Consider the following 12,805-nt stretch of genomic DNA (forward strand, 5'->3'; position numbering starts at 1 on the left):
ACTCTTTCTAACTCTCCTGGCCTACTGCATCCTGACCCACAACTACTTTGCTTTCAGAGGCCAAATTTATAAATGAATCTGTGATACTGCCATGTGTACTTGCAATGCACCATCCTATGCCAATTTATTTATGGGTCATCTTGTCTGGTCCAGATTCATCAATGACATTTTTATGATTTGGACTTGTGGCACAGACAACCTGTGCTCTTTCCTCTATACTCCGGATACCTACTATCAAATCCATTGCAGCTAGTCCTCAGTTCAACAAACCATCTTCCTAGGTTTTGATCTCCATCTCTCTGATGACCCTATAAGCACTTCTGGCCAAATTGAGCAAACCAGCTACCAACCTGCGGTTTGAGAACAGTTATCTGTTCCAACTCAAAAAGTCTCTTACTGGCAGCCTTGCCACCTGTGTACACCGCATCTGCAGTGAAGAGTAGGAGCTGTCAAAATATACCGATAACTTTACGAGAGCCTTTATTGACAGACAACATCGTATCCTGCTCTTTCATAAACAGGTCTTCTCACTTGGCACCAGTAAACCTGTTAATGATCCACTGACCAGCACCCATCATCCAATATCATCCTGGCCTTTAAAAGCTCAACCTCATCTGTCAACTGAGCTTTGACTACCTCTCATTGTGTCCTGATAGGTGTGATATCCTATCTGCATCACCAAAAGTAATGTTCTGCTGCCCACCCAACCCACAGAAGATCCCTGTTCATTCCTGCTCCCAATCCTGTGCCCCATACCGTATTTACTCGAATCTAAGATGAAATTTGTATTTACTTCGTTGGATAATGTACGAAAATGCACTGGTCGGAACTCGGGGCGGAGAAAATAGCTCGTCTCCCACCTTTTTTTAAAAAATTTATTTATCGGCGCAGAGGTTTTGGCACCAGTATTTATCTTTGTGCCTACAAAGCATGCCTGTGTAGCGCTACATATATTCAACGGCAGAAGTAAGTTGTGGCGGCACCCACCAACTTTTTTCAGAAATTCCACTTGCTTTGCACTCGATTCTAAGCCGCAGGCGGTCTTTTGGATTACAAAAACCGAAAAAAAGATGTGGCTTAGATTCAAGTAAATACGGTAGGCCATTCCCTTGTGGTTGGCCTAGGTGCAGGTCCTGTCCCGTACACCCAACCACCACCACCTACCGCAGTCCAGTCACAGGTGTTCTCTAACCAGTAAAAGGCAGGACTGTGTAAAATCAGCCATGCTATAAGGATGTATCACAATTAATGGTGTAAATGCATGCAGTTGAATATACGCAACACATGAAGCAAAAAAACTCTCAGTAAACATTGGCTCTAAAATGAGTACTTTAGGAGCTATGAGCTCTTCTTCTTAGTCGATACTGTGAAACAAATCTCTTCCAGTGCAAGCTCTTTGTTTTCTATATTTTGAGAGGCAGTACTATGGACCAAAACAAGAAAACAAATATCCAGTAAACATGGCCTCTAAAATGATAATATTAAGAGCTATGAGCACTTGTTCAGTAAAAGAGGTGTGTTTCACAGGACTGAAGACAAAGAAGTGTTCACAGCTTGAGGTGTAACATGGCATTCTTCACATATATCGTCGTAGGCTGGCGAAAGGTGTTCATGCTAACTTGAAATGTAGTTTAGGTGGTTTGTAAGTATCGGGACATCGTTTTGTGAGAGATATTATTAACATATGTACATATCAGCTGCAAAGGCTGTGGGCTCCATACTTCGACAAGGTGAAATGGCAATTGTGCATCGCTGTCTGCTGTCGAAGTTCGCTTGTTCTTTGTACATCATGCTTGGTGGTGCCTTGGAGGACAGGGAGCAAAAGGACACATGCAAGAATCTAAATGATAAAACAACCAAATAACCATTGTTAGAACAGTCCCTCTCTCAATTGCTAATGTCGGAGCAAGACATATGCATGTTATAATAGTTTGTTGTTAGATAAGAATTAATAAAGATATCTGTTTGCCTAATGTTGTAATTGTTATGTGTAACAAAATACAGAAGAGTTATTTAAAAAGTGGTTACATAATTTCATAGCTTGAATCATTTGAAGTTCTCTTCCAGTCCTAGAGTGTGCGCAGAAGGTGACAAAGTCACACAGCAAGAATTGGTGGCATGCATAGCACATCTAGTACACCAAGAAAATTCAAGAAAAGTGATAGTGCAAGAAAGTAATTACGGTAAGAAGTATCAGAGGTAATCTCAGTGACAGATCATTTGGAAGGTAACATGTCATATTGGCTCAGTCCAGCTACAGTACATTGACATTACCTTCCAAGCTCTTCATGTACACATTTTAGGGCCCATGTTTACTGGGTATTTTTTTCATATTTTTATCCATACTACCACTTCTCAAAATATGGAAAGCAGAGATTTTTCAAAATATTGAAGGTGAAGTAGTGCTCATAGCATTGGTTTGTATTTTTAGAGTCCATGTTAACTGAAACATGTTTATGGTATCACATACTTTCAACTCTGTGAATTATGTAATTAATTATGATACACCTTGTGTATCAGGTATGTTGCAAGCACTGCACGGCATTCTATGTGGGCTTCAAAAGTAACTAACTGTGTACTTGCTTGAATGGCCACCACCAAACAAAAGTAAACTGCAGGCTTGACCATCTAGCCACCAAACAAGCTGCACACTACAACACAAATTATTTCAACAGCTTCACTGTGGAGGTCATTTGGATGCTCCCTTCCAGCGTAAGTTTCTCTGAACTATGCGGATGGGAGTTCTCTCTCCAGCATACCCTGTACTCTCACAATCCCTCTGGCCTAAACCTCTGCTAATTTGTTGAGCCCACATTGTATGCTGCCTTGTCCAACCACTCTTCCTCCCCCACTCTCACACAGGCATATTCTCTCTCTCTCTCTCTCTCTCTCTCTCTCTCTCTCTCTCTCTCTCTCCCTCTCTCCCTCTCTCTCCTCCCCCCTCTCCCTCTCTCTCCTCCCCCCTCTCCCTCTCTCCTCCCCCCTCTCCCTCTCCCTGTCTCCTTCCCCCTTTTTCTGCCCCTCTCTGTTTGTATATCTGCTCCCTGCCTTCTCCAACATCTCCAACTTCCTCCCTTATGCTCCCCCCCCCCCCCCCCTCGCTCTCTCTGTTTCTATTGTATGTTCTATCCTCTCGTTGTGCAGCTGCTGAGTCATCTAGTGAAAGACCAGCCTCACATTATCCCGCTGTCCCTCCTTGTCTTGTGCATCTGTCCATATCCCCTCTCCACATCCATCAGCCCTGACTTTTGCAAGAAATTACAAAGAGCTCAAAAGCTAGCATGAATATTGTTACCTGTTACATATGTCTACATGCCACACATCAGTTCACTATAGGTGAGCAGTTGCTTTCACTTATTGTACATATTGTTCCATTTAGGAATTCCCATTATTGTTATAAATCTTCTCAGTTGACTGTTACACTCTGATCAAATTTCTTGTTACGTAACACTTCTCACCTCTGAACTTTGTTCTTCCATTTAAAGCTCTCAGTTCACATACATACAATCTGACATTGCCATTGTGCTAAAGTTTATATGTTCACTTGCAGTGTGTTGTGTGCATGTAATCCATTATGATACTATCAGTAGCCCATTTAAATGTTAATGACCATAGCAGCAACTGTATCCTACCTGCGTTGGTTGCCCTCTCACTGTTGTCCAAGCCTTGAAAAAGGTGCAGTTGGTACCCAATGTGGCATCACTGTAGTGTGACTTGGCACACATAAAATACCATTAATTTTAATCAGAGTGTTAGAAATATTATATAAATGCATGGTGTCATTCATATAACTGATTCGCCTCAATGGGCAACAAATAAACAACATTCAGTGTTGCTTCACAATTATGTTCATTCTCCAGTGGGAAGCTCAAAAGTAGTGAGAATAGAGGACAAGGACTGCGACTGTGGAGAGGTGGTGCTTGGTTGGAATGTAAATCAGCTGTGGAGCGTGCCAAGGTGGTCTGCGCATTTGTCGTAAGGACTGTGTCCTGATGGCACAGTCGTTAATGCAACTGTCTAGTAAGCAGGTGTTCCTGGGTTCGTGTCCCAGTCTAGCACATATTTTCACTTGTCACTGCTGATTTCGCATAAAGTCCTGATGCAGCTGATATCCTTAGTTCCTTCCCTTTCTTTTCTTCACCCTTCACCTTCAGTTTACAAAACAATTTGTAGAAATATGTTTCCAGTATGTGCTTCAACTTTTTTAAGCAAATCATCAATGACCTACCCTGGTAGGCTATATATGGGCTTCCATTGTTAATGTATGTAAGTTTAATGAAAGAAATGTTACTGTGTGATTTCGCTGTGGGTGCTTAGAAATGCTTATAACATAAACACTACGTACAGAGACACTGTTAGCATTATCTGGAGGCCAGTGGTTACTGGTAATTCCTGTGGTTGGTCATGTCATTTACAGTAAGATTTTCATGTCAGAAGTAAACCAGAGCAACTTCATTTGTCTAAGAGTATTAAAGGATGTTGCAGCGAACAGCTGTTTATTTTTAATATTTGTCGAAATAAAATGTGTGATCAGCAGTCCCTATGTTCTGGATGTGAAGATGTCCACGTTGCCCTCTACTAAGTAACCTTTCCTTCCTGGCTTGGCAGAGTACAGTTTGTCCGTCACAAAGTTGTATACATTATTGCAATTCCTTAAAAAAATGAACTCCAGTGCTTCAAGAAATAAATAATAGATTCACCCAGAAATTTTTGAGAATGTGAGGGTTCTGTATTATTTTTCCAAGAAAGTCCCAGAATAGCAACAATCAAACTAGTCAACTGTTATAAATTTAGGCAACTGTTTGAAGTTGTGGAAGGGCGTCCATTGTCCGGCTGCACATATTACTCATTCACTGTCTGACATAAAGATGTTTTGAATAGCCACCACATTTCTTTGGTTTAACATATGCAAACACAAAAGAATGACAAAGAGTCAGTCAGGATGCCTATCAGCATCCCATACTAAAGAAGTTGTACTTGAAAAGCAAGACTTCATTTTTATAAGCTTCACTCTTGATGGCCATCTTACTAGCGAACTTGTATTCAGAAGTGCAGTGTTTACAGATATGTCAACAGATGTTTGACACATTAAATTAATAACAGTGTCATCTGCTTGTATTTACTCAAGTCTCAAATAAAATTTGTACATTGTCTTAGTATTTTTTTTTATATCAAAACATTCTTTATTTTTGAACATCTGTGCCATATAATGATGGGAATTAAATGAAAATAAATCAACTGTTTAAGATTGTTTCATTTGATTATTGGGTTTCACTTAATATTATTGTGTCAGCAAGTTTTCTAATGAATAGTTTGATATAATGACAGTATTGTGAAAAGGATAGATTGCTGATCACCTTATAGTGGAAGCCTTGAGTGCAGACAAGTACAAGAAAAAGACTGCTAAAAAAAAAAGATGAGGCTGGAATGGGAGGGGAGAGATAGCAGTGGGGGACAGTAAAGTGCTTCTTGTGGGAGCATATGGGTTAGAGAAGGGGAAAAGGTAGGGCAGCTAAGTGCAGTTGATTTTTGGCTAAAATGTTTGGTGTTTAGCAGTCTTTTTGTTGTGACTGTCTGCGACTCAATATCTCTATTATATGGTCAGTAGCAGTCTATCCTTTTCATATTATTATTGTTATTCTGTAATGGATTTTTCAATAGTTTGGTGTGTTGCTTTTATTACGTGTGTGTGTGTGTGTGTGTGTGTGTGTGTGTGTGTGTGTGTGTGTAATTTAATTTCAGTGCCCAAATAAGCTTTTTAATTATTTACGTGAAAAGGCCATCTACTAGGAAGTGACCATCTATATGAATTCATTATTGTATTATAATTTAAGTGTCGTTTTGTGGTGAATTCAGTGTTAGGACTGTTTTTGAATGGTTCAGTTAGTAAAACAGAAGGAGTACACAGGATGTGAACTGCCATTCACCTGCAGGTGGTTGGTTATGTCCACTCATATTTGTATAGCATGAAAAAAAATATTTTTTTGTGCATAGTAGAATATAATGATAGATGTATTGGTGCTATAAGAGGAAGGGAACACATATAATCCCCAGGTGAAACATATAAAGGTTAGGTAAAGAGACTAAAAAGTACCATGATTCAAACTCTAGAATGACAATGATGAGTCACAGCCACATAATACCACCACCACCACCACCACCACCACCACCACTACTACTATAACTCACTCTTCTCTTCTTTATTCTATCTATATTATTAATAAGCACATTTCCCATTGCTTTTACCATAGAATGTTCCTGAGAAATGTTAAGTAACTTTATTACACTGTTCCCTTTCTAGATGAATTACATTGAAGATGCAATAATGAAGATAAAGAACTCTGGAAACCATTACTTCAGGAAAGGAAATATGACGAATGCAGAATCTAAATATCAAAAAGCTCTCCGGTATATAGAATGGTAAGATCTGATATGTTTTCATAAATAAGGTAAAAAAAATGATGTAAGAAAGGAGTTTAGTCCATGAATCCACTACTCTAAGTCGATAATTATATAATTTAAAATTATGAGACAGAATTGCTGACCAGCACGTAACTTCATGATGCAAAATTTTTAGTACTGTCAATAAACACACACAAACATGGAAGTACACAAAACTATTGTAGTTCCCAGAAATACTAGCCCTTTCTTAGGAAGGAAAGAGGGCTAGGTTGGGGAAGGTTAAAAAGAAAGGGCAGATCTCTGAAACCCTGAGAGGAGAGTGTCTCACCTGTTTTGAGGATCACACATGCTGCATTTACTGTCAAACCAACTATTTTTACTTCTGCGAAACACTATTGCCGCCTTTGATAAAGCATTGATTGTACACACCTGTTTTTCAGCAGCAGGTGTGAATGGAACTGAGAGCAATTGTTAGCTTATCAGTGTTGTTTAACATAAAAGTGGTAAAGTAGTGAAGTTTTTCTCTATTTAGCCATCAAATCATTTATGTGGATATTTATTCAGAAAAACTGCAATTTGTGTTCATCTGTGGGCAACAACATGCCTTCTGCATGACTTACTGTCCGTAAATGTTGTCTCTAATTGCTATGTCTTGTTGGTATCAAATACAGTGGAAGATCCAGGATGGAATAATGACAATATTATGAAAAGGATAGATCGCTACTCACCATATAGCAGAAATGCTGAGTCATGGATAGGCACAACAGAAAGACTGTCAAACAAGTAATCTTTCGGAGAGAATTGTGTGTTGTCTAGTTCCATTGAAAGCCTTTCAGCTGAGAGCTTACTTGTTTGACAGTCTTTTTATTGTGCCTATCTGCGACTCAGCTCTCCACAATTTTGGTATCAAATACAATATTTACAGTATTGACTGACACCTAGATTAATTTTCTATATTTAGGTACTTTGTGTCAGTTTACTATCCTCACTTCCCATATGTTTCTGGATATGCCTCAAAATTTATATTTTTCTGCTGTGTGGTCAATTCCAGAATACTAAGTACAGTAGTCTCCATTGTCAAGATTTTTTTTTAACATGTTTAGGACTATAATTTCTGAAAACATTGTTTCATATTATTACTTTTCTCTTGTAGCCATCTTCACATCTGTAGAACCACTATAGCGTTTACGGTATGTTTTGATCCCTACCCCCCTTTCCTTCTCTCTCAAACATACGCAGAATTTGCTGACTACTTCCATCCCAAAAATTTTACTCATGCCCTAAAAGCAACTCTGAATATATGAGGGTCGACTGAAAAGTAATGCCCCGCCTTCGTAACACTTCAACAGTTGGCAGCATTGGTATGCAGCAGGTACTGGCTTGTTCCGTTGCCTCTTCTCTACAGCTCCAGTTGGCAGGAAGCCATAGCATTGAATGATTGTGTTGTTATAGTGTATAATATGGAACCCTGCACTGCGATCGGTCAATGCGATGTAAGCAATGTGCAGTCATTGAATTCTTGACAGCAGAAGGTGTCACCCTAAAGAAGGTTCATCAGAGAATGAAAGCAGTTTATAAGGATTGTGTTGATGTGAGTACTGTGCATCTTCGTTATTGTAACATGAGAGGAGTTCCTGACAAGTTTCAAGTCTGTGCGCTTTCATTTCAGGAGTCAACATCCGGGGTACCCTCCTTCTGATAACCAAGCAAAGCAATAATGTGACCCACACATTCTTGTGAAATGCCGATTGTTCTTGCAGTTTCTCTCTGAATGATATGACAATCATCCTGAATCAATCTGTCAACATTTTGCTTGTGAAACTCTGTGGTTGCTGTCACAGGACGTCCAACTCTTTGTTTATCACACAGGTCAGATGTTCCTGCCTCAACATCTTTAAACTTACTTGCCCAAAGATGCACAGTATTCACATCAACACAATCACCATAAACTGCTTTCATTCTCTGATGAATCTCCTTTGGGGTGACACGTTCTGCTGTCGAGAATTCAATGCCTGCACATTGCCTACATCGCATTGACTGACTGTCTGCGCAGGGTTCCATACTTTACACTGTAACAACACAACTGTTCAATGCTAAGTGCCAACTGGAGCTGTAGAGAAAAGGCTATGGAACATTAATAAACGGTCACAATGCCCATATAGTACTAGGGACAGAAAGTTGGCTGAAACCACATGTAAACAGTACTGAAATCCTAAACTCAGATTGGAATGTATACTGCAGAGACAGGCTGGACAGTGAAGGGGGAGGCGTGTTTATAGCGATAAGAAGTGCAATAGTATCGAAGGAAATTGATGGAGATTCGAATTGTGAAATGATTTGGGTGAAGGTCACGGTTAAAGCAGGCTCAGACATGGTAATTGGATGTCTCTATAGGCCCCCGGGCTCAGCAGCTGTTGTGGCTCAGCACATGAAGAATAATTTGGAAAATATTTCGAGTAGATTTCCCCACCATGTTATAGTTCTGGGTGGAGATTTTAATTAGCCGGATATAGACTGGGAGACTCAAACGTTCATAATGGGTGGCAGGGACAAAGAATCCAGTGAAATATTTTTAAGTGCTTTATCTGAAAACTACCTTGAGCAGTTAAACAGAGAACCGACTCGTGGCGATAACATATTAGACCTTCTGGTGACAAACAGACCCGAACTATTTGAATCAGTTAATGCAGAACAGGGAATCAGTGATCATAAAGCGGTTACTGCATCGATGATTTCAGCCGTAAATAGAAATATTAAAAAAGGTAAGAAGATTTTTCTGTTTAGCAAAAGTGACAAAAAGCAGATTACAGAGTACCTGACGGCTCAACACAAAAGTTTTGTCTCAAGTACAGATAGTGTTGAGGATCAGTGGACAAAGTTCAGAACCATCGTACAATATGCGTTAGATGAGTATGTGTCGAGCAAGATCGTAAGAGATGGGAAAGAGCCACCATGGTACAACAACCAAGTTAGAAAACTGCTGCGGAAGCAAAGGGAACTTCACAGCAAACATAAACATAGCCAAAGCCTTGCAGACAAACAAAAATTACGCGAAGCGAAATGTAGTGTGAGGAGGGCTATGTGAGAGGCTTTCAATGAATTCGAAAATAAAGTTCTATGTACTGACTTTGCAGAAAATCCTAAGAAATTTTGGTCCTATGTCAAAGCGGTAGGTGGATCAAAACAAAATGTCCAGACACTCTGTGACCAAAATGGTACCGAAACAGAGGATGACAGGCTAAAGGCCGAAATACTAAATGTCTTCTTCCCCAAAGCTGTTTCACAGAGGAAGACTGCACTGTGCTTCCTTCTCTAGATTGTCGCACAGTTGACAAAATGGTAGATATCGAAATAGACGACAGAGGGATAGAGAAACAATTAAAATCAGTCAAAAGAGGAAAGGCCGCTGGTCCTGATGGGATACCAGTTCGATTTTACACAGAGTACGCGAAGGAACTTGGCCCCCTTCTTGCAGCGGTGTACCGTAGGTCTCTAGAAGAGCGAAGCGTTCCAAAGGATTGGAAAAGGGCACAGGTCATCCCCGTTTTCAAGAAGGGACGTCGAACAGACGTGCAGAACTATAGACCTATATCTCTAACGTCGATCAGTTGTAGAATTTTGGAACACGTATTATGTTCGAGTATAATGTCTTTTCTGGAGACTAGAAATCTACTCTGTAGGAATCAGCATGGGTTTCGAAAAAGACAGCAGTGTGAAACCCAGCTCACGCTATTCGTCCACGAGTCTCAGAGTGTCTTAGACACGGGTTCACAGGTAGATGCTGTTTTTCTTGACTCTTGACTTCCGCAAGGCGTTTGACACAGTTCCTCACAGTCGTTTAATGAACAGAGTAAGAGCATACGGACTATCAGATCAATTGTGTGATTGGATTGAGGAGTTCCTAGACAACAAAACGCAGCATGTCATTCTCAATGGGGAGAAGTCTTCGGAAGTAAGAGTGATTTCAGGTGTGCTGCAGGGGAGTGTCATAGGACCGTTGCTATTCACAATATACATAAATGACCTGGTGGATGACATCGGAAGTTCACTGAGGCTTTTTGCAGATGATGCTGTGGTGTATCGAGAGGTTGCAACAATGGAAAATTGTACTGAAATGCAGGAGGATCTGCAGCGAATTGACGCATGGTGCACGGAATGACAATTGAATCTCAATGTAGACAAGTGTAATGTGATGCAAATACATAGAAAGATAGGTCGCTTATCATTTAGCTACAAAATAGCAGGTCAGCAACTGGAAGCAGTTAATTCCATAAATTATCTGGGAGTACCCATTAGGAGTGATTTAAAATGGAATGATCATATAAAGTTGATCGTCGGTAAAGCAGATGCCAGACTGAGATTCATTGGAAGAATCCTAGGGAAATGCAATCCGACAACAAAGGAAGTAGGTTACAGTATGCTTGTTCGCCCACTGTTTGAATACTGTTCAGCAGTGTGGGATCCGCACCAGATAGGGTTGATAGAAGAGATAGAGAAGATCCAACGGAGAGCAGCGCGCTTATTTACAGGATCATTTAGTAATCGCGAAATTGTTACGGAGATGATTGATAAACTCCAGTGGAAGACTCTGCAGGAGAGATGCTCAGTAGCTCAGTACGGGCTTTTGTTAAAGTTTCGAGAACATACCTTCACCGAAGAGTCAAGCAGTATATTGCTCCCTCCTACGTATATCTCGCGAAGAGACCATGATGATAAAATCAGAGAGATTAGAGCCCACACAGAAGCATACCGACAATCCTTCTTTCCACGTACAATACGAGACTGGAATAGAAGGGAGAACCGATAGAGGTACTCAGGGTACCCTCCGCCACACACAGTCAGGTGGCTTGCGGAGTATGGATGTAGATGTAGATGAAACCAGTACCTGCTGCATACCAATGCTGCCAACTGTTGAAGAGTTATGTAGGTGAAGGCATTACTTTTCAGTCTACCCTCATACTTTGAGAGGATGATAATTTTATTCATCCATATTCTAACACAAGGAGTACAGACACTGAAAGATACATTCTGGAAACAATCCTTAGGCTGAACTTAGGAGTTTGTCTGTTGTATCCTTCCTCCCACAGAGCTACTCCAGTGAAGTATGCAGGAGATACTCAGTTGAACATGCAGAACACAGGAGCTTTATTTCCAGAATTTTGGGACAGACTGTGGGGCATGCCAGGATAACTCCATTGATAAGAACAATGGTCACAAAATGCAAGGGTGTCATGACTTGAATTGAAACTGTTAACAGTCATTTCCTATTTCTAGTGTATAGACTTCAATGCAGTAAATACAGCATGCCATGCTCTTCTCACAATGCTATTGAGGTTACACCTATGACCTACTCACTTTACATCAATACAATGCACACTTCCATAATTGAGTAAACGTTACATTGAAAATAATTTCTCCCTACTGCCAATAACTGATTACATTTCTCATTTGTGTTAATTAATACAGTAAAGTATTATTCTTTGTTCACTCTAGTTTAAAATAAAATCTTGCTACTTGGTGATATTCTTGCCAGCAGGCTGCGCTCTCAACCAGAATGTATCAATGCTGCAGCAACCACAGAACTAGCATGCCTGCAAAATCTGGCTGCAACAAAGTTACGTCAGAATGTTTACCGTGAGGCTCTAATGTACTGCAACCGTGCTCTGGCACTGGATGCACAGAGTGTGAAAGCACTGTACAGGCGTGGTCAGGCTTGGCACAGGCTCGGGGATTACCAGGCTGCCCAACGTGACCTCGGTATAGCATTGACATTGCGGCCAGATGATACTCTTATTAAGTGTGAACTCAAATCTGTCCAGCAGGATGCTGTCCATTACTATAAATCTGAGAAACGCCTCTTCAAGATGATGTTTCAGTGAGTGCTTGAGCTGCAAACCTGCAAAGTGACTATTTCAGGGGTGACAGGTACAAAAAGTAAAGTGCAATGTTATACATTTACTGGTAGACCATACCAGCAGAAGAAAGTGGTATATGTTTTTAATTAAAACTCAGGTGATTGTTACCAAATACAGATGTGCTAATTCTGAAATGGGTTTATCTTCAATCTGCAAGACAATAGTGTTATTAATAGGTATCCCATGACTACAACAGTGTTAATTATAACTTCACAAACTAAAAGCTTTGGATATTTTTACAGAAAGGATTTTTATATACATGAAAATAAAATTACCAAATGTTAAGTTATGTTGCAGGATGACTGACATCAGCCTACCACAGGTAGGTATGAAACTTAAAGCTGGTTTGCAGTCTCACCACCAACAACAGTATTAATCTCTGGACACTAAAAAAATTGAATCATTATCTACATACAGAATGTTTGGAACTTCTTGCGTGAGACAGTTCATCCATTCAGCCTGGAAATTAACTAGGGATTCTACCACAT

The 12,805-nt window shown here is 40.2% G+C and overlaps 1 protein-coding gene across 3 annotated transcripts in view; it reads left to right on the forward strand.

Annotated features, from left to right (window-relative positions):
* Positions 1 to 12,602, forward strand: part of LOC126281167 (uncharacterized) — a 49,572-nt gene extending 36,970 nt beyond the window's left edge. For 2 of the 3 annotated variants that reach the window (XM_049979843.1, XM_049979845.1), the window contains 2 exons: positions 6,302 to 6,420; positions 11,936 to 12,602. In XM_049979843.1, the coding sequence (XP_049835800.1) occupies positions 6,302 to 6,420; positions 11,936 to 12,281 (465 nt within the window). In that variant the 3' untranslated portion in view covers positions 12,282 to 12,602. The remainder of the gene's footprint in view (positions 1 to 6,301; positions 6,421 to 11,935) is intronic. The other variant, XM_049979844.1, reaches the window with a different exon arrangement.
* The last annotated feature ends 203 nt before the right edge of the window (positions 12,603 to 12,805 follow it).

This window comes from Schistocerca gregaria, chromosome 7 (assembly GCF_023897955.1).
Source record: "Schistocerca gregaria isolate iqSchGreg1 chromosome 7, iqSchGreg1.2, whole genome shotgun sequence".
Lineage (NCBI taxonomy): Eukaryota > Metazoa > Arthropoda > Insecta > Orthoptera > Acrididae > Schistocerca > Schistocerca gregaria.